Source organism: Pocillopora damicornis, chromosome 4 (assembly GCF_964200805.1).
Source record: "Pocillopora damicornis chromosome 4, jaPocDami1.2, whole genome shotgun sequence".
Classification (NCBI taxonomy): domain Eukaryota; kingdom Metazoa; phylum Cnidaria; class Anthozoa; order Scleractinia; family Pocilloporidae; genus Pocillopora; species Pocillopora damicornis.
The window spans coordinates 17,748,342-17,774,212 of NC_142673.1; the positions used below are offsets into that span (position 1 = coordinate 17,748,342).

General features: G+C 38.1%; 1 protein-coding gene across 4 annotated transcripts in view; it reads left to right on the forward strand.

The window, feature by feature from the left end:
- Window positions 1-1,514: 1,514 nt before the first annotated feature.
- LOC113681193 (CUB and sushi domain-containing protein 1-like) overlaps window positions 1,515-25,871 on the forward strand; it is a 78,127-nt gene continuing 53,770 nt past the window's right edge. For 3 of the 4 annotated variants that reach the window (XM_089205260.1, XM_089205262.1, XM_089205261.1), the window contains exons 1-9: window positions 16,707-16,910; window positions 19,077-19,211; window positions 20,574-20,744; window positions 20,824-21,015; window positions 21,661-21,798; window positions 22,686-22,856; window positions 23,520-23,696; window positions 24,328-24,501; window positions 25,347-25,520. In XM_089205260.1, coding sequence (XP_089061386.1) covers window positions 16,850-16,910; window positions 19,077-19,211; window positions 20,574-20,744; window positions 20,824-21,015; window positions 21,661-21,798; window positions 22,686-22,856; window positions 23,520-23,696; window positions 24,328-24,501; window positions 25,347-25,520 — 1,393 coding nt within the window. In that variant the 5' untranslated portion in view covers window positions 16,707-16,849. Of the gene's footprint in view, window positions 1,902-1,972; window positions 2,093-3,051; window positions 3,226-3,624; window positions 3,811-4,472; window positions 4,659-5,231; window positions 5,406-6,205; window positions 6,386-7,143; window positions 7,312-7,395; window positions 7,576-8,045; window positions 8,214-8,674; window positions 8,861-8,979; window positions 9,151-10,466; window positions 10,605-11,421; window positions 11,593-12,268; window positions 12,446-13,121; window positions 13,427-13,783; window positions 13,956-16,706; window positions 16,911-19,076; window positions 19,212-20,573; window positions 20,745-20,823; window positions 21,016-21,660; window positions 21,799-22,685; window positions 22,857-23,519; window positions 23,697-24,327; window positions 24,502-25,346; window positions 25,521-25,871 lie in introns of those variants that run through there. The other variant, XM_089205263.1, reaches the window with a different exon arrangement.

Consider the following 25,871-nt stretch of genomic DNA (forward strand, 5'->3'; position numbering starts at 1 on the left):
TGAGCGTGTTCGTGGTTCGAGTAGTGAGCCATTTATTCGCCGCGTGTGTTAATGTTAATTATTTTTATTTGAGCTTTACTATTATTGCAGCATTTTCTCTTCTTTCCCTCAAGAGTTCTAGTCAGTTAATTCAGTCTAAAATGATTGATAATTTGCACCTTTTGTCGTTATCAATCCTTCTTCAGCCCGGGAGAAACTGTGAGCATGAATTCACTTGTGCATCGCTCCGATGTCAATTTCGCAAAAAACCTTGAGCATGGTGAAAAGTTTATCGGTGGATTTTACTTCAAATTTCATGGTGATTCAAACAAAGACTTACGCTTCCTGTGTATCAACATTACTTAAATCTATTTCTGATAAATCAGCGGCGAAAAAGCGATGATCTCTCTCCATAATCGTTTTTGTTTTACCTTGAAACAATCCTTCGCCATACAGTTGCAATGTTCGCCCCGTGGCGATTCCAGAAATCTTCGCAAAAATAAAAGGATCCTGTTACTGGCAACTCATTCATTTGGTCGGTAATCATACGAGTGATTAACAAAATCGGACGACCACGAAGCGGCGATCACAGATGTCCGATTACAACTGTACAAAATGATTTGTGAAAAATGAAGCTACGGATGCACCAATAATATTTAAGGAATTTGTAATGATTAAGATTAATGAGGAACAACGCCATCAAACCTTCCGTTGGAAAAATGCACTTCTACAAAAAGATGTAGGCTCCTGATCATATAACTATTTCGTTCCTCATATCGTATCAACAAATCAAAAGGACGACGAATACCCCAATTTCTAATTTCACATCTTTTTTTGTAGACCTCAGACGTGAAAACTTACCAAAGGTAAAACAAGGGCGTTCTAGCTTCAGCAATGGCAGCTACTTTCGCAAAGTGGTGACATATAAGAGTAAGAAACCGTGTATACTCCGCGGCTCAAAAACACGAACTAGAATAGATTTCGTTTACAAAATACGGTTCAGGGCCAGTATTGTTGGCTTGTTAGCTCAGTTGGTTGAGCGCTACACCGGTATCGCAGAAGTCATGGGTTCAAATCCCGTACGGGCCTGAATTTTTTTAGGTCCTATTTTCAACTACCAGTTCAGTAGTGTTTCTTAGCTGCGAAGATCTCTTAAATTCGTTTCTTCAGCGCAGTGCAAATATATAAATTTCATATATCGAAAATCATTATTCATCACTTGGATGGTTTATTTGGACCCAACATATTCCCCAGCTCCCAGTTGGCTTGTTAGCACAGTTGGTAGAGCGCTGCACCGGTATCGCAGAGGTCATGGGTTCAAATCCCGTGCGGGTCTGAATTTTTTCAGGTCCTATTTTCAACTACTAGTTCAGTAGTGTTCTTAGCTGCGAGGATCGTAGAATTCAGCTTCTCGACCCTTAAGCGATTTCGGTATTTTCCCCTCCACGCGCGTTACATTTGCCTGTGTCAACTAAGTCATCACGGTCACGCGTGACCGTGATGACTTTCCTTGCGTGCCGCCAAATCTTGCCCCAGAGGGATGGCTAACGTTTTATAGAAGTTTACGGTGAGGTTCTGTCGAAACTCGCTGACTCCCATATCACGACTAGCACTCTTTAGCAGCTTGTGTACATAATTATTCCCCCTCCTCTCTCATTTTTTTCCCAACAACTGCCGCAGCTTATCAGACATATCTAGCTGTGAAAGAACATAGCCATTTCTTAGTAATAATATCATTTCCGGTTGAGTTGACCGTAACTTGAGGAACTCATTTTGTCGAAGCGTTTTAGTGATGCGTTGGAACGGAGGCTATAAACGTGTAGAATTCGAATCGATATATATAACAATGTGGAAAACACTTCTCTTGGGGGCGATTTTCCTTTGCTGTTATCCAATCATTGAGGGCAAACCAAGGCAGAGTGGTAAATATGCGTTCATTAGATACTCCAAGATCCTCACAGTTTCTTCTTAATCGACTTCTTCGTTTTCATAGGCTGCCCCAGAACAAATAAGGTACGATTCTGTGGCAAGACCTGCTCGACTGACGGAGATTGCCGAGGAAATAGAACATGTTTATGTGATGGAGACTGTGGAATGATTTGCGTTAAAAACAGTGAGTGGATATGATATGATTATGCGAAGATTTCTAGAAGTCAAACGAAAAATTTAAAGCAAGGATATATGAACATGTCTTGTTTCTTGGCTGGACTTTAACGAGATTACATGGAATATATTCACGTAGGCGCTTTTTGAGAGAAGTACACACATATAGAAATTAGAGTACTCTGTCTAGAGAACATATCTTTACGATTATACGACATATACAGAATTATCTGAATTATTATAATTACGGAACTGTAATGTATTCAGAGATAACAGCAAGATTTCTCTCAAACATTACAAAAAAACAAACAGGAAACACGACGAAGATTACGTTTAATACATTTTAATATAATCGTTTAATTCAGTTTTCCATTATGCTAAGAGAGTAGTTCTATGTGTTCTAATCAAACGTGTCTATCAACAAGGACTCTTGATAAGACATTATTTTCCCCGTTTGCGTCACGCAATTTGATAACCAAGATTTTTCGTGATGAGCCAGCCACCGGCGTGACTCGAGGAAAGTGACGTAGAAATTCCTATTACGTTTTAGGCGAGGCATGATATCTTAATCAACAGATAACTACCCCACTTTTTTTTTGCCACCTGGATACAGTTACCTATACTTAGTTCTTGAGATAATTCTGTGGATATGTTAAAGGAAGAATCACTGTATATGCTCTCAACGCTTTATTCGAGGTGAGATTACTAAGCTCGATAGTTTACACTTGCAAGCCTTACTGAATCAGGCCTACCCGCTCGTGTGAGAGCATTGTTACCCCAGGGTTTATAGCTGGGGTTTTACGGATAGTGGCTGGTAAGAACTACGCCATCAAACCTTCCAATGGAAAATGCACGTCGAGAAAAAGATGTAGGCTCCTGATCATATGATAATTTTGTTCTTTGTATCGTATCAACGAAGAAAGAGGACGACGAATGCCCAAATTTCGAATTTCCCTTTTTTTCTTGTAGACCTCAGATGTGAAAACTTACCTAAGGTAAAAAATGGTCGTTCTAGCTTCAGCAACGGCAGCTACTTTCGCAGCGTGGTGACATATGAGTGTAAGAAAGGGCATAGACTCCGCGGCTCGGTAGAACGAACTTGTAGAGCCACAGGAAAATGGGATGGAGCGAAAGCGAGATGCAGTAAGTATTATACATCAAATTCAATACGTGTTCCAACAATTTATCAATCCGACCGTCCTTTCGATTATGTAGCCATACACATTTAAATAGTTTACAATTCTTTCTCAGGATAGCCTTTTTTTTTTATTTTTTATATTTTTTTTTATTTTTCTCACGGCCTTGTCACAACTTTACAATTTATCCGTCCGTGCGTCCATTTACTCACATTTTATGCGTTCGCTTATCTTTGGCCTGTTCGTTGTTTAGTTCAGTCATTCTTTGTCATTTCTTAAGGTCGATTAGCTAATCTTTTCGCCAAATGCTCGTTCATTCACTGAAAGCCATTTGGTACAGTAAATTAAACAATTCAGTTCTTAAATCACCGACATAAATATTGGATCATTTCTTCGCTCTTGACAGGAACCTTGTGTCAGAATCCAGGACACATCTCTTTTGGAAACAGACGAATTGAACGTATTAAGGGTGTGAAGTATATTCATTTCTGGTGTTTTGATGAAGACATGTTTAAAATGGTAGGAACTCCTCGAATACGGTGCCAGGAAAACGGACAATGGAGTGCTCCAAAGCCAAAATGCATTCATTCACGTGAGTAATTCATTCGGGATTCATTCCTCATACTTAACTATGCTTGGTCGTCAAATGAACCGCTGAAATAAATAAATCGCGGTCGTTGGTGAGTTTAAAGATCAAATTAACTTTGATTTACTTAATTTTTTTTTATAATTCGCAAGTCGCAATCACGATTCATGCAAATATTTCGGTTTAGCGAAAAGACGGCTGAACAATCTGAAGGTATGCAGACGGAAAGAAGTAAAATTTTTGCCTTTTGCTGTAAACGACATGCTTAACCTCTCTGCTGGCGGCCTCTAGTTGTCCTAGTTGATGGAAAAATGTAGCCTTTATGAACATGATATCAAAAGAAATCGGTGCAAGGGAAAATATGAACCAGGAGTTCCAGGGCAGCTAAATTTTCTCGATCTGTCCATTTCTGGACTATATCTTGTAATTACGACTTGGATAGAAACTCAAATTTTTACTCAGTTCTCTAATTTTTTCTTTCACCAGCTCCGTTTTGGTTTTTCCTCTCCCTGTTCTATAATTTGTTTCCATGGTTTTTGTTTGAATGTCACTTTGCAAATACTTTTGGTTGCGACTTTTAAGACAATAGCCCCATATCCTGAAAACAAATAAGTTTGAATCTCTTTGAAAGATAGCATCATGTGTTCTTAAATTATAATTCTGTGTAGCTCCCTTATGTGACAAGCCGAACATCCCTGACGAAGCTGCTGTTATCTACCCTCGGTCAATGGATAGGGAATTCAAATACGGTGACAGAGTGCTATTGAAATGCAAGGAAGGATATTTTAAGTCAGGACTTGGTGTTTACCAATGTAAGAAAGGCAACAGGTGGAGTGGAGGCATCACCTGCTCACGTGAGTTTAGTCTGTTTAGAGTTACAGTGCATACTCAATCTGTGCTGACTCGCCAAACTCAGTCACTAAGATATCTAAAAACAAACGCCAGATCTTTGGGTCATAACTGAGCGATACACGAGTTACGCGTTTTCACTTGGCACTGATGCACATGCATGGTTTTAAGTGCATTCCAGCTTAGAAAAACAAATAACAAGGAAAAGAAAAGGAAAGATCGACTCTCTTTTCTTTACGCTATAGGTTACAAGAAAGACGGAAAATTGTTGGTTTAGTTGTCCATCTTTTCGTTGAACAGGGCTGTACTCTTTGGAAATTTAACCTTCCTAAAGCGTTGAAAAATTCCTATAGTAAGATCACGCTGGATTTTTTTTCACATTTTTGCTGCCTGGTATTCTTCATTTGATTTCCCCAGCGTTGTGTCTGTGGCAAAACCACCCAGCAATTTAACTCAAAATGGATCTTGCTCAAAATAATATTGCACATCGTGAAAAAGAAACACACGGTTGTATGATTGAAATCGAAAATCATTTACAGAAATCAGTACTTGCCTAAGATTTTTATTAATTTCATCAGCTAAAAACTGTGGCCGCCCAAACGATATCCCTAACGGAAAGATCATAGGATACGTATATTCCTTTAAAGAAAAGATCAGATACGAGTGCAATGAAGGCTACAATCTTAAAGGACCATCTTATAGAACATGCCAGGCTAACGAGAAATGGGGCGATAAAGACCCTATTTGTGAAGGTAAGATATTCGATAATGTAAATATTGAGATCATTTCGTACGTGTTTGTTATTAGTCATGTAAGTATTACAGTTTTGTGTGGAAGATATATTTTTTCAAATTTACTATTGCTTTCCCACAAATTAAACACAGGCGAGAGCGATGCATGTGAACATGGATTTGAAAGTCACGTTTTGGAATAGCGGATCAACTACTAGTCCTTAGAGAAAAATCTCACTGTGAACGTAGATTCTACTTTGAAATAAATCTGATTTTCGTTTCATTTATTTAATTAAGGCAACAAGGAACGCGTAAATTTTTATGTTACATTTTCTCGGAAATCTCCTAAGAATTATTTTGTAGCTGCCTTATACATTTATTAGTCTAGTGTTAGCAGTTAAACAGCAATTTTAGGTGAGTGAAGATTAGAATAGTTTATGGCAATTGACGAAAGAGTCATAGACTGTTTTAAACGCACGAGAAACGAAATACGCATTCAAAAAGAAAAAAAAATTTAGTAGGTAAAGAAAAAGTCTGCACTAAAGCCAAGAGGCCTGTTGGAGCTTATCCCGCTTTCTATAGTATGAAGCGACTGGGAACATTACTACTCCCGCTTGGATGCAATATACCAGTTGATCACAAGGTTACCCCCAAAATTCGCCGATGCTCATTTATAATCCTGGGTATGAGGAACATTGTTAAAAGAAAAGTGTTTTGTCCAAAAACATGCACAGCGGAGTCAAGGCCATCGCGTCTCCCACATTTAGAAAATAACATCTAATATTATGTCATTCTTGTTTGTTGTTGTTTTCTTTCGGAAGTTGTGGATTGTGGCCCCTTACAAAAGCCAGATCATGGAGATATAATAGAGCAAGTAGCGTTTACCTATGGAAATAGAATAGTGTTCGACTGCACAGAGACGGGTTATGAGATGAAAGGATCAAGAGTAAGGACATGCTTAAGTGATGGAACATGGAGTGGCTCTCTTACAACATGCGAAGGTACGTAAGAGAAAATTGATCAGTTAAAGAATTCACGTATAGAATATTTCAATAATAGCATTTGCTATGCTACAGAATTTTAACCTTACTAAATGTAAATAGAAACAAACTCAAGAAACAGTGATAAATAAATTTAAACAGAAAAAATGAAAGACTGTTTTCATTGTTCGAAAGGCTTGATGACTGAAATTCTTATGTGGCAGCCCAAATCATTTCAATGTCGTACCAGATAAAGTTTCACGGTTAAGATGGCATATGTGCAAAAAGATTTAGACCTCTCTGGAGCAATTGCAAAGGAAAACAGCAATCTGATTTGGAGACGGAAAAATTCAAGATTCAAGTCAAGCGTTGGAATGGGGTACGTTATCACACTGATTGTAAACCTTTGTGAAGGAAAAGAAGAATGCACTCATAGACTTTTTCGATTAATGACAATTTTAACAGAGTAACGAAAAATCAAGAAGTACTATACAACTTAATGTTAGCTGTACGCATGAAAAGCTTTAACGCTTTAACCCGTGGGAGTAAACTGAAATAAAAATTAGTAATATAGAGAACACAATTTTCCCAGTGATTAAACCGACGCTGACCTATAAATATCACAGTTCTTGTCCAGTTCTTGGAAAATGTCTTTATTGCTCACTGCCACATGGTAACTAATAAAAAGACAATAATTCCCATTAAAATGTAAGGCAAAGAGCAATTTAATGATTGCCTTAAAGCTAAAATTAGTAATTCTTACATGTTTGACTCCATAGCACCATGTGCTAGGCCCACCATACCTGTGAATGGCAAAATAGTTGGAAATATCTTCAGTCATGGAAAATCTGTAAACTTTTACTGTGATTCTGGCTATAAAAGAGTTGGCGCCCGTTCGATTAAATGCGATGATGGTAAATGGGATAAGCCGTCTCCAGTCTGCAAAGGTTAGAAATGTGTTTTTTTCGCAACTTCATGCATTCACTTGCATTCGTGATGACTTAACCAACGTTCTCTTTATGATTAATCAGGCATTTGCTCAACACCGAGAGATCCACAGAACGGAAAATTGCATCAGAAGGTGCCCCCAGAACGTTTCCTTGACGGAGATGAAGCAAAATTCTTTTGCAACAGCGGTTATGACTTGATTGGTAAAAAGAAACTTCGTTGTGTTGGAAAAGTGTGGGATTCCAGCGAGCCTGAATGTAAAGGTGAGTGTTCCAGCTCTTCTGAAAAAAATGTGCCCTTGAGAAATATTTTTGTTGTAATGACTAGACTAGTGACCGCCTAAATTAATAGCTTTTTAGCTTTCCTTGCCCCACTCAGTAGGCAATGGTGGGACCTTAAACACAACTCGTGGGTAACATTTTCCTGTAATAAAAAAATATCAGCTTGAGGGAAAAGGACAAATACAATGCAAAGATGGCGTTTGGAGTGGTAACCGTCCTAAATGTGTCGGTAAGAAAATTCGAATACGATGTTCCTTTGAGTTCTAATTCATATGAAAAAGAATTTCCGAGCGATATCAGTTGTTTTGTTTTTACGTAGAAATTGTATCTCTCTTGTACACTGTAGATGTATCGTGACAGCCCCATCCTGTGCTTGCTTTTAAAGTTCTTCTCCTTTCTTTTTTGATCTTTGAAACCTTTTGTTTTGTCCCCTACCTACTTTACTAATACAGCCATGTGTCCAGATCCTGGTAAACCATTGAATGGCAAACGCTACGGCAACAATTTCGAGAAAGGTAGCATAATAAATTTTACGTGCAACACAGACCACGAGTTAATAGGAAACAATACTATACGGTGTGAGGATGGCGTTTGGAGCGGTAGTGTCCCTCTCTGTAAAGGTATAGTGTTATATTAGGGGTTTCGAAAGATAATTTAGGTAACCCTTTTGATCCATTCTTTGGTAATTCACAGTTCGTTTAGCACACAATTACATTACTTAAATTGTGAGGAAGTAATATGACTCTGAAAGAATACGAGTTGAAAATATTCAAATTTGAAATAATGAATAATCGCCTCTTTAATAGGATAACCAACGACCCGTTAAGTTTAAGTTATGAGGGAGGGAGGGAGAAACCGAAATAAAATTGAAGAATCGTGCAAGACAAACTTTAAGCGAGAAAAATGTTCATGAACAGAAAGCAGCCCAGGAAACTTGATCTTCAAACCATGCCTTAGCACTGAAACAAAATTTCAAGGAATTTAAAAATTCTGTCAATACGCTCTGAATGATCTAGTGAGAAAGAAAGCAAGGACAATGCGCACAAAACAAACTTGCCAAAAAACATTTCTACTATTGAAGGTAAATGCGAATTCGAAGGCAGTCCTAAAAATGGATACACACCAAACGAAAACTTCCCTAGAGGGAAACTCTTACCACATGATAGCCACATCGAGTACGCTTGTTATGCACCGTACACTCTGGATGGCACCAACATTCTGCACTGCAACGATGGCTTTTGGAACGCTAGCATTCCCTCGTGCAAGGGTATGTACCCATTCTGTGCTAACATGAAGATGGACTCTCAATTACCATTATCACCTTGAAAAAGTTAGAAGTAATTCTATTAATGCATTTTAATTGAGCATGGCTGTTCTCTTTCGTAGCCACTTGTACTGACCCTGGGTTAATAGACAGAGGAAGAAGAAATGGTACAGATTTTTCTCACGGACAGGTGGTCACGTATGAATGTTATACTAAAAACTACAGTCTGGTGGGAAATTCTCGTCTGACATGCAACGATGGAGTCTGGGATTCAGCTCTTCCAGTTTGCAAAAGTGAGTATCTTAAAATTTACATATTTAGAATTTCTTATTATTATACAAGACGAGGCACATAGTTTTCAATTATTAACCGCAGAAGTTTGGTAAATTTCCTCAGCTAGAAAGACGAAAAAAAATGATCAAACATATGTTCGCAAAACATGTGACGCAAACCCGTTTGGGCCACACACTTCATTGCATCTAAAGTCAAGACTTGCGACATATTTTGTTCTAAAGTTTAGGATGGAAAAACTTCACTTTCTTGTCGATGTCTACACTGGGTATCATATTTGCTGAAACGGAAAGTGATTTCTGTCTTGTAACGTTAGATATTCTTATCAGGTACTAACTGAGAGTTATGTCATTTCGAAATATATAATGAACTTTAAGTGAGGTGAGTGCAGCGCCAAATTGCGTGAAACAATGACGCCCCTATTTTGAGTGCCGTTTTGATCCCAACAAATCGCCAAATTTGAATAAAATTTCGTGCTTAGCTTTGGAGTACTCTCTTATTGATTTAAACATGTAGGAGGTTTTTTTCCAATTTTTTTTTTTTACAGTTCAGTTTTTTAAAGATATGAACCGGCCAACAACCACTTCACATCCCTTTCTTTCGTACATTGCGCTCATCGCCGTAAGTTAATTTGATATTACAAACTGAGTGGATAACGTAAATTGACCACCGTTAAGAGTTTGAAAGCCGACGTTTCGAGCATTAGCCCCTCTACTTTCGCTCTAACGAAGGGCTAACGCTCGAAACGTCAGCTTTGAAACCCTTAACGGTGACCACTCTACGTTATCAACTGAGTTGATAATACCAAGTTACCTTGTTATACTCTCCCACCGACGCAGCACCACAGTTTCTTTAAAAATTACCCCCTTTATTCTTATCTCCGCAGTTGAGGAGGCCATATAATATCAGTTTAAAATGGACTTGGTGCAGACGAATATATATTAATCTTTGATTATAGTGAAAAAATTAAATATTTTTCTTCTTTAGCTCACAAATACCAAAATGGGAACTATAACCCGAAAAAGAGCTAAATGCATGCTTATGCGTGAGCAAGATTTGCAAAGCTTGCAAATGAAGAAGTTCAAAGATCACCGCCTTCTGTTTCTTTCCCCTCCATGAATGAGAGTTAGAAAATCAATAACCAGATATCAAACCATCGGAAACAATAACGACAGAGGCGTACATAACAACGATAGTAAAACTAAATTTTGAATCCTTCATATGTCTCGCGTTTACGTTAAAAAATATATATTTTATACTAATATTTTATACATTCCTACCATATAACTGGTCCGTGTGTGTATGAACATGTGTTTAGGTACCCACGCGTGTAAAAGAACCATCCATGACCCCAGAACTAAATGCACTCAGGAGTGTAGTCCTCAAAGTGGGTGTGGCTCAGATAAGTACAAGTGCCTCTGTGATGGACGTTGTGGGTTCAGTTGCGTGGAAATAGGTCAGTAGTAACTTTGTATTCAGGTAAAAGAATATAACCCGGTAATCCCTATAGTCAGTTAAGCGGCAAGTCTCACCTTAGAGGTGTGTCAGTCCACGATTAGACAAGGAGGTCGGTAGTGAAAATTTGCAAAAAAAGATAGAAACTTCGGTGTTGCCATATGTTGTGAGCTCCTTCAGCATCCGCATTCTTTTGTATTCATACTCATTTAACGACTGAATAAAAATGGAAAGTAATCATTTATCAGCTAATTTGATGTGACGAAATAGCGTGAAACGTTTTGTACGTTCAGATACAGATCGGTCTTATAAAAGAAAATCCTAATTCTTATCAAAAGAAAAAAATTATTTGTTATACAAATTTGCGAATGAAATATTCACGTGAATTTCGAGAATCTCGATGAAGTTCGAAGGGACGTATTAGCATAAAAATATAAAAGGGTAAATTGTTCTAAAACTCCTGTTTAGTTTGACAGAGAGGAACGTGTGTTGGTTGTTTCGACATGGTAAGGAATGTAGTGTCTATCGAATTTGATATTATTGGGCTATTTTCAGATTAAGAACCTTTGATGTTTCAATTTGTGTGATAATTGGTACTGTCCTGAGCTCTGTCATTTTAATTTCATCTCTTTCTTTTCTCTGCTATACGCCACTCGCCGTGAGAGTAAAGTTTCTTACACAAGTTATCTGAATCAGCCTTCTACACGTTCGGTGTCTGTATTTACGCCGGCTTTGTATCTGTTAGCTGAACAGAACTAGCGCATAGAACTGAATGATTTGTCGTTTCATATGTTTTTTGGTCCAATACAATCAAACAGCTATGTCTTGTGGAAATCCGCCATCAATCACCAATGGCAACGTCGTTTATAACGACACAAGTTACAACTCAACCGCCCATTACACCTGCAATGAAGGATACAGTTTGAATACAGCTCCAGTCAAGAGATGTACTTCTAAGAAACGCTGGGAAGGCCTCACTCCTAGATGCTGTGAGTAAACTTTTGCATTGCGAAGTTCGTGTAGGCTTAATTGTTGATTCATCTTGGGGGGGGGGGGGGGGGAGAGGTGGGGGAAGGAGGAGGTAATACCTTGTTTAGACTTTACGGTTACACGCTGTAGTATAATATTGGAATAAATGAATTATAGGTATAGGGCATGCAATTTAACCTAAAACAAAACCTTGTCTCTGAGTCTAAGAACTAAACTGAACGTTGGTGATTTGCGTTCTATGTAATTCCCAATTTAGACCTCCTCCATAACAGCAGGCTTGAATACTGTTCCTTTATATGCATTATTAGAGCCTTCCTGACCTCGCTTTTGAAAGAAAATTCGATTGTCCTGACGAATGTTAACGAGACCAACAGGGATGGGCTAATTAACATGTATACAAACGGATAAAATGCTTAGCCAAAAGGTATAACAAAAAGATTAAGAGAGAGGTAAGCAAGCAAGCCTTGATTTTATTCCAAAAAGACAGTCCGAAATTCGAAACGACCATCTTGTCTATTGCAACTGGGCCAGAAATATGATTATCGGATTTGGATGCTTCCATCCCGAATTCGCATGCACTCTACCCCGGCGCCGTCCGATTTGGAACAGATGGCTTTCAATGGGATTCAAAGATTCTTCTTTAGATTGATCATCTTTTCTTGTTAATTTTTTTAGTGCAAGACTGCAAACCCCCAACTATTCCTATAAACGCGAGGATTTCAAATCCGAGCAATAAATACCATTCTGGTTATAAAGTCACATTCAAATGTAATGAAGGTTACAACCAAGGAGGGATGGCGACTCAAATGTGTTTCCTTGGTTCGTGGACCGTGCTGCCTTTCAAATGTACAGGTAGGTCATTTCCGTACAGTCTGGTAGTCATCCTCAAGGCTTATCTCTACAAACCACAAAACGAAGTATGTTTTGGAATCCTTCAAAGGCGACGTCAACCTCAAAACAATTAACAAAACCTCAATTAATTTTCCATAGCAAAAACATAAAATTTAAGATTAAAAATAAGCTTCTTAGTTTCAGAGCTCGGCCACACATTATGCGCGTTGTTATGATGATCTCTCTAAATAAAAGTATTCGATAACAAATTAAAAAGGGGTAGAAGATGGCAGTTTTTTATTTGTTGAATGAATGCTTAAAATAGTTTAACGAACGTGACTACGAACGCGTGGGGGTGAGCCAGAAAATCAGTTTGTAAGTTTCAAAACTTATTGTCAGGTTTCTCCCAGCAACGTTTACTCTGTTTTATCCTATAAGCGTTACCTTGGTGCATTTTGGCATATAGGCATAAGGGAAGGAAAGATTAAATTCGGCGGCGTTTGTCCTTAGAAATTTGAATGTTTCGTTGAACCTGCCAAGTGTCATGGTCAGATCCCTGAGGTCCCTGTCAGTGTATGCTGCCACTTCTGTATAAATTGGGACACATCTGTTCATTGATATGGATTCGCCTCGAACATCCGAACTCTGATGCAAACAAAGGCGTTTAATGCTGAAATTCGGCTCTTTCCTTTGAAAGGTGCGTGCAATGCCGTCCTGGGAATGCACAACAAGAAAATTCAAGACAGCAGCATCACAGCATCGTCGCAATTAAGTCTAAACCATGTTCCTTCCCTTGCGCGCCTTGACAGTGTGCAGGGGGCCTGGTGCTCGGCTCCGACCGACAATCTGCCCTACATAGAAATACTGCTGAGCGAGGAAAAGTTTCTTACTTTGATTAAGACGCAGGGAAGCAAAAAGGACTTAAGATGGGCAACGAAGTACGAAATTCAATACCAGAAGGATGGACAATGGATCGTTTACAGGAAAACGGACGGAACCCGGGTTAGTAATAAACAAACAAATCCTGTCTGTTATTCCATCCGAATATCGGTATTCTGCAAGCACAATGAATATTGCACGCACAATGCAATATGCATGCCCAAAGAAGCACATACGGTTCGAGTGACAAACGCAATTATTCACAAGTTTCTACTATGTACTGAAAGACCTCCTCCCCCCTGCCCCACCCTCTCCTCCCTCACTCACCTAAAGCTGAGTTACTACGCGACAAAATAACGACATTAAGGGAGTCTGATTTATCTTTGAACTGGGTCTCACATATTTTTAGTAATCGAGACGTTGTGATGAATTTTATGAATAAGAAATATTATCGTGTTTTACTCTTATCTTTCGACACAGACATTTGATGGAAATGTTGGCGTAACATCCTTAAACGCTATTGCGCTCCAACCTCGAATTAGAACACGTTCAGTCCGTATCTACCCAAAGTTTCCATTATCTTTGGATGGCGATGCGTCTCTTATGAATGTTTCCTGTCTCCGACTGGAATTATACGGCTGCTCTGCCCCTGGTTAGTTACTAAATTTCAACTTGTCTTACCAATTAAGTCTTTAAGTAATTTAAAATTTTCTGTCACATATTAGGAGTGTGATTCGTTGGTATAACTCAGATCTGTATGGGTGATCCAAGATTACTTAGATAATGACAATTGAAAGAAAGATGAATCCCGTTTTTTGAGTAACTTCACCTTACTGGCTTACTTGGTTAGCTCATAATGGTTATGATACTTTAGTGGAATACAAACAGAAACAAAGTTTCTATAGAATTATAGGCTTGTTAACGCATATTTGAAGTTTAGTGCCTCCTTTGCGCGTATTAAATAGGGGCTAATACCAGATGGTGCTCTGGGCGTGAGCAAGCAAGTTTTCCTGGCCTCTCTATATGGCACCCTTTGTTCAACCTCCTAAATTGGGCGCGGGAGGAAGACTTTTAGGAGTTGAACACGTCTTGACTGAGCAATAACTTCTTCCAAGGCGAATCCTTTCAACTGTCAGATTATTCTCAACAATGTCAACAATGTCACGATCTCTGAACATCTAATTTCTTTCTTTTTTTCAGTTGATGGCTTGTGGGGCGCGTGAGTAGTATAGAAAGTTGGCGTTGCGAGATCAATTTGAAAATGACCTCGAAGTCAACTCAATACTACGTAAAATTTAATAGAAACTATTTTAAAACCCCAAAAAGTGATACTTTATGCATAAGAAAATTTTCAATCATGATTCTTGTAAAAAAAATAAAACTATAGTTTCCAAAAAAAATCTTCACGAAAAAAGAAACATCTGTGATATTATTTTACGAAATCACAAAAAAAACCAGAGAAATGTCAAACGATACATCTCGTTCTTCTATGACATTTTTTTTTTACATAAAATTAATGTCATTATATTTTGTAGGATCCATTGTAATTTAGAAATTCATGATGAAATAAAAATGATGACTGTCTTACATGCCCTTTTTGTAACTTTAAAATAGAAGAGTATGTAAATAATAATAAGGAAGAACCATGTTGTTGTAAGATAGAAATTATTCATGACAATGACACACGTTTATGCTCGAGTTGTGGTTTAATTCATGGTAATAAAAGAGCAGAGTAGTATATGAATTATCGTGAAAATCGATATAAGATTCATAACAATTATATATACAGCCGAAAATGTCGTATCAATGAGGTCATTTTTATATTAATATTTAAATGGATAATAAAATCAGATGGAAAATAAACCTTATATTTCAGGAAATAGATAAAATCATGAAAGAAAATAATTTGATATATCAGACTATGATAATGAAATAATTTTTGGTTCCCTCTAATATCGTTCCGTTATCAACATCGATCCAAATTTCTGTGTCAACTTGGATACCTAAAAGACAAGAAAAGCTGAATGTCTCCAACGAACTAGTAGAATAAAGATGTTTGATGTTCAGTTAATGATTTATGATAAAAAAGTTTATGCTCAAATGTAATCTAAGATGGTTGTCATTTTGTGGTGATTTGTATCTATCAAACTAACAAATTTAATATAGACCGGCTAGTTTAATCAAATTTAGTCATTAGAATTTGAATCGCAAAAAAAAATAAATTGTCCGCACTTTTTTTCACCTCAATGCTTTCCCCGATGCGTTCCAATGGCTTTATAATAAATTTATCCGAATTTCGAATGACTTTGGAAAAGTGTCAACAGCTTAACTGTTCAGAACAGCTTTAAGATCTTCAGATTACGCTTAAAGCTCTCAAGACCTATTCTATTGTTTCTAGAGGATTTACCGTCTAGCCTTTCACAGTATCTAGAACCAAGACACTTGATGTTAAAGTTTTACAGTTGTGAATACGTCCAAATAAGAAAAGTCATATGTAAAGGTTGCTACATCCTAATGAAACGGGCTTCGACAGCTCATTTCTAGAAGGGTTTCTGAATGAGTGCAAGAATTGTGTGAACTATAGTTCATAACTGATCTAGCAAAATCCATGATCATCCATGATCACTGAGCAACCTTTGTGTATGTATTGAGTACTAGATGAATACCGTACTCGATACCGTTCTTTTTCTGTACCATAATCTTGGGTGGAAACTAATAAACTTGGAGCCACTTATTAATGACAGAGCAGCAATTTATTTAAATTTAGAATAAATTATGCACGGCCAAAAGTTCTAAGGACTCTTCAGCAAACAAAGTGTAGATTGAATAATATGACATTCGTAATCCAGACGAACGTGTTCGTGGCTTGAGTAGTGAGCCATTTATTCGAGTGTGTTAATTATTTGAGCTTTATTATTATTACAATATTTTATCTTCTTTCCCTCAAGCATTCTGGTCAATTAATTCATCTTTCTTCAAATATTTAATCCTTCTTCAAATATGTAATCTTTTCTCACCAGCTCTTTGATTTTTTTCCTTGACGATAGCCCTTTGTTTTTTCCTTGACGATATCGCTATCACTTACACAATTTTACCGTGATAATATCCTCTCTCCTTTCTCCATTGCAAGTTCTCCCGAATAGTAGCTCACACGACTTGAGGGGTATCAGCTGGGAGTTCCAATTAGCTAAGCGCGAGAGCGACAGTAATTTGCCATCTGCTGTCACAGAAAGCGCATTTAGACTACCAGGTCTGATGACCAGTCGCTGTTTTGAAAAGTAAGGCAGCACATTACAATTTGTACTTAGATAAGAAAAGTTATTTATATGGAAGATTGCGTGACGTTTCCCAAGAGAGAAGACGGGAGATCGATGACGACGTTGAAGGCTGGGAAACTCGAGAACTATCAATTTACTCTAATAATAGTTCACAATACTCCATTCCCGGTCCGGTTTCACATTTTTAGTTTATTGCCAACAATAAGTCACCAGTCTGTGCTTTTAACAGGGCCGTTGACGAAACTGGTCAGTTTCTCTTTTGCAAAAAATGAGAATTCTGTTCATTTCATGCCTGCTGTGGACTATTCTTTTCACACGTCAAGTCAAAGGTGAGTTTATTTTACCGTCCGTTGCGAGTGAATTTTGAGACAAGATTCTGTACTACACGCAGACGTCGTGAAAATTGTTTTCCATGACGCATATTCATATCGCATAAAAGGTAGTTCTTCCCAAGCTTCAACAAACACATTTTGCGTTCGTTCAGAAGCGAATTATCGACTCGAGCATCGTTCAAATCCTCTCCGTCATAATACGCAGATCAGCGATAAGCTCTTGATTGCAATTCAACGCAATATGGTTCTTAAATTGAAACTGTATACTGATTTTATTGATTAGATGAGCAAATGGGAAAGATAAGGCAATTAAGATGTGATCTCGCAAAGTCACCCGAAGGAAATTTCGGTGTATTCAATGATGATTCTTGAACAAAGCTTTGGTGTGGATTTCACACACAGGAAGTCTTCCCACTATGAGCCAAAGTAGAGGTTACGTTAAGCAATCGTGCTTCTATTCTTCAAACAAACACATTAAGCCTTGCACGCGAAGGGTCATGTAAACAAAACCGCGCAGTCCCACCTAAATACAGAAAACAGCAAACATCTTAAATGCATTTATTTGTTTTGACATGTTATGAAATAAGAGGTCAGGAGTTTAGTCATTTATCCCCGACCACAAATGAAAATTGAACATCGAGGGGCAGAGAGACAGGCGTAGAGAGATCGTGTAGAGACAGGGTTTAACTGAGGTTTTACTGGAAAAAGGGGATCAACCAGCATGAGAAGATAAAAATTGATTTTCCTTTTCCTTTTCTCTTAGTTGTTGTGTAAATCACATCGACGTAAATTTTGTAACAAAATAGATGGCTTACATTTTCATAATCCCACCAAACGACGGAAGTTGAGGATGAAAAAAGTTCACTTTCTTTTCAATGTCTACATTGGGTGCCATATTTGCTGAAACCGAAAGTAATTTCTGTTATGTAACATTAGACATTCCTATCAGGCCTACTGAGAGGTATGTCATTTCGGAATATGAAATAAACTTTACGTGAGGTGAGCTAGTACAGTCACGGACAACTTCACGCACTTTGGTCGTGCGTGTTGGCAATAAATTTGGAATCATAGAAATTGGATTTCCTTCCATGAGTTTGTTTTAATCAGTCACAAGTGGTAGGAGTGATGCAGAACCCTTGAAAGCGAAGATAACTTCCCAATGCAGGGAATGTTCGCTTGTATTGTACATTTTTTCTTAGCTTTGTTCAATTTCATCTTGATTTGTTTTGTCCCCTATTTAGAGCGCCGTTTTGATCCCAACGATTTGCCAAATTTGAATAAAATTTCGCGCTTTGTTTTGGCGTACTCTCTAGTTGATGGGTTTTTTTTTTTGCTTTGTTTTTTTTTTCTAACGGTTCAGCTTTTAGATATGACCTCTCCAACAGCCATCCCTTATTTCTTTCTTTTGTAGATTGCGCTCATTTCGAAAGAAAAAGAGCCATCGAGTAGGTTTCAGTTAGGAATTTGATCGGCGCCGTTTATGCGTTCACCAATTGAATTTTAAAAGCGCGTTTTGAACGCGGTAAACATTTGCTTGTGATATTTACTAATTTTTGGGAGAAGCGACCTCCAGTGCTTTGATTTGAAACTGCTCCATTGCTTTGCGGGTTTGTTCCATAATTTTATACATCATTTATGTATTAATTGTTATACTTAGAACATGCATAAAGGGCAAAATAAGTAAATGCTGATTGGCTGAGGCAGAGGACATTTTTCTTTAAATTTACCAAAATCAGGAAAACATTAAAAAAGGCTTGACGTGACCTAAACATTTTATAATTGAATGAATGACGAATACTTTTCATTGCTTTGGCGTTGTCGTACAAAAATATAATCTCATTCAGCTGATTCGTGCATTTTACAGTTTATTGAGGCGACCTGAAAATTAAGATGGCTTACTACGAACGTAGGAAGCGGCTAGAACGCTCAAGAAGTGAGTGACTACATCTCGTGTTTCTCCCTACACTTCTTTCGTGCTTTAGCCGCTTCTTGTGGGCTTCACAACAGGACAGAGCATAGTCAAGGCTTCTGTATTCGTTAAAAAATAGTTGCGCGACTCGTGCAATTTCTGCAACTTCTGAAAACACGCGTGAAATTAATCCTTAAATTTACTCCACCCAATGCAATTACCTACCTTACTTATTCATCTATATTCTTTCTTAGGCGAGTCGAAATGTCTCCGCACTAATCGACAGCCCGATCGGATGTGTGTTACTAAGTGTGATCCTTTAACTGGCTGCAGGGCTGAAGAAAAATGTCTTTGCGATGGCGACTGTGGGTATAGTTGTGTAAAGAGAGGTAAGCTTGCTATTTGATAGCTACCAGTAGGAATGTTGAAGAAAAAAAAAAAAGAGATTATAACGAGATATCACATTTTTTCAGGCTTCATTTCTGCAATTGCTAAAATTGCAGCTCAATTTTTAGAATTTTGGCTCTCTATGAATTTAAATCCGCAGATCAAAATAAATTTGTTCACAACAAATGTGCATCGCTCCCAACATCAACGTGGGGCTTCATTGCTCAGTCGGTAGTACCTTCCAAATTTTGTCACGGTTTTTTTCTGCAATTAATACAGTTGATCTCATTTGCAAGGATCATGGCTTTGATGTAAAAGTATTATTGCCGCCAAAAATTCGTTAAGCGCCTTGTATTAATAATTCGCACTTTTTCCCCGTTGTCATGTCTTCATTTAGTCCTTTTGTTCAGCGTGCACAACTGTCATCAATATTCTGTTACTTTTTTTCTTGTATAATTTTTGTCAGTTCAAAACGCTCGCACCAGCTCTTTACCGTTGATTTCTGTCATTCGAATCTATCGTTCTAACGATTCAAATGCCTTTGTCGATTGCTTTCACATCGTTTTCAATCCGCCGATTTGTTCCTGATCTCGCACAATGATCGTAAGTGTCTTTGTTTGCTCTCCTTTTCTTTTTTCTTTTTTCTGGTTTTGTCAATTTCTTTTTTATATATAATCGTAATAACTTGTAATTTATCTGTTTGAGCAGTGTAGTAACGGCTTCAATTCGATTTACTTCGCTTCAATTCGCTTAACTTCACTTCGCTTCGTTTCTTGGCAGTGAACGAAGGGATGCGTTTCACATGTAATTAACGAATGTTTTGGCCTCTCCATGTATGCAGTCTTAAACAAAGCAAAGTTGCGAATTTTAACATGAGCGCATCGAAGTTTTGCACAGAAAACTTTGATTTGATTCACCCAAAATCCTAAGCAGCTAGTAGTGGAGAGAGGCATTGCTTTGTGTGGATCCTGACAAATTTTTGGTGTCTGCGCATTTTGGTTATCTAATGCTGCTAACTTATTAAAGTACTAAAAGATTTTCCGTGATAGCCTGAAACAACATCCAAGAGGAGTGACAGTAACTTTCGTGGCATCATACTCGGGAAAGTGACACTCGCTGACATACTCCGACATCAATGACTAGTTTAGACTCCTGATCTTTTTACCTACAAATCACCCTTTACGTCAAATTGAATTGTATCTACTACTGATTATCCTGAGACGAAGCAACTCGGAGACAAAGTCAACAAGGACTAGAATGGGGTATCCAAAGTACCCTTGTAAGATCAAATTTCAGTTGTTATTAGTAAGCTCAAAATGTTTGTGTCGCTTCACTATCTATCTTTGTTGTTTGCTTTCGAACAGATTTATCCTGCGGAAGGCCACCACGGGTGTCCAACGCTCAACCTCAGTACCCCGCCACTAATTTCAGTTCCGTTGTTACTTACGTTTGTAACGAGGGTCACACATTGTCCGGAGCAGCCAAGAGAACTTGCCGGGCAAATGGCAGGTGGGACGGCGTGGGACCTAACTGCTGTGAGTATCGGCTAGTACGGTGTGTCCTCATCGATTTTGCTGCCTTGAAATTAATATTTTTTCCATTATTTCTTTTCAGTAAAAATGTGTTCTTTACCAACAATTCCATTTTCTACGTACATCGCAAAGCCCGTAAATTATACCCGGAGATACAGGACTGGTGAGAGAATAACTTTGGCCTGCAAAAAAGGGTTTAAAAAGAAACCGGGCGGTAATCCTGTAAGAATCTGCATCAGCGGGTTGTGGACTCGATTTCCTTTTCAGTGCGAAGGTAAGGTCGACTAAAAATCGTATCTCCGCAAGGCAATTTAATATTATGAACTCAGTTGATTATAGCAAATTACCTTCTTATACTCTCTCACCGACGCAGCACCACAGTTTCTTTAGAAACAACCCCGTTTATTCTTATCTCCGCAGTTGAGGAGGCCATATAATATCAGTTTAACATGGCCGTGGTACAGACAGATAAATTAATCTTTGATTCAAACGAAAAAAAAATTAAATCTCTCTCTTCTTTGGCTGACAAATACCAAAATGGGAAGAATTACCCGGAAAAGAACTGAATGCTTGCTTATGCGTGAGAAAGACTCGCATAGATTGCAAATGAAGAAGTTCAAAGATCACCAGCCTTTTTTTTTTCCCCTTCATGGATGAGAGTGGGATAATGAGGCATGAAATTTTTGTGAGACAGGTAGGAAACCAGCAACCAGATATCAAACCATCGGAAACAACAATGACAAAGGCGTACATAACAACGATAGTAAAACTAGAACTTGAGTCCTTCATGTGTTTCATTTTAGATTGTACTATTTTTTCCTGTATGTATGCTAAAAAATAGACTATTATATATATCATATAGTAATATATTACATGTTCCTATCAAGTAACTGGTCCGTGTGTGTGGACATGTGTTTAGGTACCCACGCGTGTAAAAGAACCATCCGAGCCCCCAGAACTAAATGCACACAAGAGTGTAGTCCTCAAAGTGGGTGTGGTTCAGATAAATACAAGTGCCTTTGTGATGGAAGTTGTGGGTTCAGTTGCGTGGAAATAGGTAAGTTATAACTTTGTGATCAGGTAAAAGAAAATAGCCTTGTATTCCTGATAGCCAGTTAAGCGGCAACTCTCACATGACTATGAAGTCGCTAAAGTGACTATTGAGGTGTGTCAGTCCACGGTTAGACAAGGAGATCGGTCACGAAAGTTGGTAATAAAAAGGAATATAGAAACTTCGGTGTTGCTCTATGTTGGGAGCTCTTTCAGCATCCACATTTTTTTGTCTTTAGACTCATTTAACAGCTGAATAAAAATGGGACTTTACCATTGATCAGCTAATTTGGCGTGACGAAATGGTGTGAAACGTTTTGGACGTTCAGGTACAAAAAAAGGGTGAACAAAGAACAATGATCGGTCCAGTTGAGTTTAAGTTGGATTTCTGAGTTGGAAAAATTTATTTGTTATTTAAATATGCGAATGAAATAGGCACTTGAATCTTGAGAATCTGTTGGAAGTTCGAAGGGACGTATTAGCATAAAAATATGAAGGGGTAAATGTTCCAAAACTCCTGTTCAGTTCATCAGAGGGGAACGTACGTTGGTTTTTTCGACATGGAAAGGAATGTAGTGTCTATCGAATGTAAGATTATTGGGTTTTTTTTATTTTAAGAATCTTTGAAGTTTTCATTTGTGTGATAATTGGTACTCTTCTGAGCTCTTTCATTTTAGTTTCATCTCTTTTCTTTTCTCTGTTATACGCCATTCGCCGTGAGAGTTTCTTACACAGGTTATCTGAATCGGCCGTTCCACTTTTGTGGCATTCTGTCTACACATTCGGTGTCTGTATGTAAGCCGGGTTTGTATCGCATTAATGTTAGCTGAACTAGCGCATAGAACTAAATGATTTGTCGTTTCATATTTTTTTTGGTCCTAAACCATCAAACAGGAATGTCTTGCGGAAATCCACCGTCAATCAGCAATGGCAACCTCGTTTACAATAACACAAGTTACAACTCAACCGCTCATTACTCCTGCAATGAAGGATACAATTTGAATACAGCTCCAGTCAAGAGATGCACCGCTAAGAAACGCTGGGAAGGCCTCACTCCTAGATGCTGTGAGTAAACTTTTGCAGTGCGAAGTTCGTGTAGGCTTAATTGTTGATCCATCCTGTGGGGGGGACTACCCTATTTAGGTTTCACGGCTACATGCTGTCATATTATATTGAGAGTGATGATTCATAGGTATAGGGTATGCAATTTAGCCTCAATCAAATCTTTCTTTCTGAGTCTAAGAACAAAATTGTTTTGGACGTTGGCTATTTGCGCTCTATTTAACTCCCAATTTAGACCTCTGTGCCTTTATATGCACGTATTAGAGCCTTCCTGATCTTGCTTTTAAGAGAAAATTATATTGTCTTGACGAATGTTAACGAGACCAATAGGGGTGGGCTAATTGACACGCATACAAACGGATAACAATAACGCCCAGCCAAAAGTCGTGACAAAAAAATCAAGAGAGACGTAAGCAAGTAAGCCTTGATTTTTATCTCGAAAATACAGTCCGAAAATCGAAACGCCATCAACCAAACGTCCATCATGTCCATTGCTACTGAACCAGAAATATGCTTATCGGATTTGGACGCTTCTGTTCCGAATTCGCATGCACTCTGCAATCAGAATTTGTACGGCGCCATCCGATTTGGAACAGATGGCTTTGAATGGATTGAAAGATTCTCATTTAGGCTGATCAGTTGGTATCTTTCTTGCTAATTTTTCAGTGAAAGACTGCAAACCCCCAACTATTCCTAGAAACGCGAACATCTCAAATCCGAGCAAAAAATACCATTCTGGTTATAAAGTCACATTCAAATGTAATGAAGGTTACAACCAGGAAGGGATGGCGACTCAAATGTGTTTCCTTGGTTCCTGGACCGTGTTGCCTTTCAAATGTACAGGTGGGTCATTCTGAGCGGACTGGTAGTTTTTTTTCATATTCAGGGCTTATCACTACAAACCACAAACCGACGTATGTTTCGGAATCTATCACAGGCAATGTCAACCTCTAAACAATTGACAAAGTTTCAATTAATCTACCACAGAAAAAACATAAAATTTGAAATTAAAAAAAAAGGCCTCCGAGTTTCAGAGATCGCCCACACATTTTGCGCGTTGTTATGGTCATCTCTCTAAATAAAATTTATTTGTGCAGATTTAGCAGATTAGAGATAAAGTATGGAGAGCCACTTTTTTAAATGATTATTTTTGGTCTCTGTGATACTTCAATATACAAACTTTGTTAATCCTTTTAAAGTAAAATGCCAAAAACCAAGACGAATGTATCGGCCTTGTAGTTTTGCCCTGGATATCTCCTAGTTACGCTACTTCCCCATGGACTTGTGGATTTATTTCCGTGTCTCACGATTATTTTGCTCTCAGGGGACATCTATCGTAGAAGAACTGTAACTGTAGAATATCTCGACCTTACGTTTGTTCCTAGATCATCCCGGTGGTTATAATTCCACCGCGTGTTGAATCTTTTCACATTTTATAAGCAGCATGACTCATTCTGTGGCTCTCTTATGACAGAGGGAGGATGTGGAGACCCAGGCACACCTGAGAATGGTCGAAAGCTGGGAGTCACATATTCTGTTAATAGCAAGGTCTACTTTGATTGTGACTTGGGCTATGAACTAGAGGGGTCAGCAGACCGCAAGTGTCAACTAAATGGAACTTGGACAGGAATTCAACCAGTTTGTAAAGGTAAGGTGTCCAAAATTTGTCTACTGTCGACGCTTTATGCAATAAACACAACGTTGAAGTTCTGTATCTAGTGCCTAACTTTTTCCCCATAGTTTTTCTTCTGACTTTTTCCTATATTGGTACTTAATTTTGCGTTTTCCGCGGTTGCAAAAAATCGCGAAATTAAATACCCTCGCATAAAAATCCTTGCGAAATTAAATCCCTACAGAAAATTCAGATCACAAAAAAAAGAAAGAAAAAATGATCAACGTGTAATAACAACAACATCTACAGGATATGTATCAACAAATACACAATTAATTTACCGATCTTGCTAGTAACTTCTAGTGTGTATCTTCCTTTTGTGGTGAAATGATGTTAATTTGCAAAGATTGCGCCTATGGAGTAGAGAATCTTGCTGAATCGCTCTATTCATACAAATTCCTTGGAACATCTCTCGTGCGGTCGTCAAAAGTTGAGAACGCTTTAATTGCGAATTTCATATTTGCCTGTTTTAATCGCGAAAATATAACCCTGCAATGCACCGTCTCGTCAAAATCGTGAAATTTAGTACAAAAAAGGAAGTACGAAGTGGCTGTGAGGTGTTAAGCTTTGTTACTATCCTAGAGCACTAGGGTTTGCATCTGAAAATTTTTTCTGGGTTTGCGATACTGGGAGGTAAACACTTTTACGGTATCCATTCTTATGCTAATATTCTATGTTAATGTTTTGACAATTGCTAAGTTGCGAGATCTCTCTTAGAAAGAGGCATTGTGCATTGAGCTAACAAGTTTGAAACAATCTTGAAATAACGATCCAAGATTTGCCATACCTTACTCTCATTGTCTATCTGTTCACGTTTAAAGTTGTAAATTGTGGCTTTCCGCCTCGACCAAAGAATGGAACATTTATTGGTAACGAAACAACTTTCAGAAGTGAGCTCGAATTCAGATGTGACGAAGGTTTTGAATTGCAAGGCAGTGCCAAAAGAATGTGCACCACGGACAAAAGCTGGACCGGGAAAGAAGTGACATGTAATGGTAAGTGTATTAGAAATCGTTTATTTCTACGGTTTTATTTTCGCTCTCACTTTTTAACGGTCCATTTTGAGGCTTAACCTCACTTTTCCAACTACCATTGAGGCTGGGAGACGTTCCTTCAAAAGGCAACATTACTTTTTTGGAATCGACCTCATTAAGTACGTGGCGCGATAGACAATTAATGGATTGAACAAATAATTTCTGTCACTCTTAACCTGATGAGGAAAAGTGGCATAAAGAACGTCAGGTTCACATCGGGTGCGAATCCATATCTTATCTTATAGATAATGGTTTATGCTCTAGACACTTACTTAAAGTTTACTAGTTACAACTGATACTGCTTTTGTTACT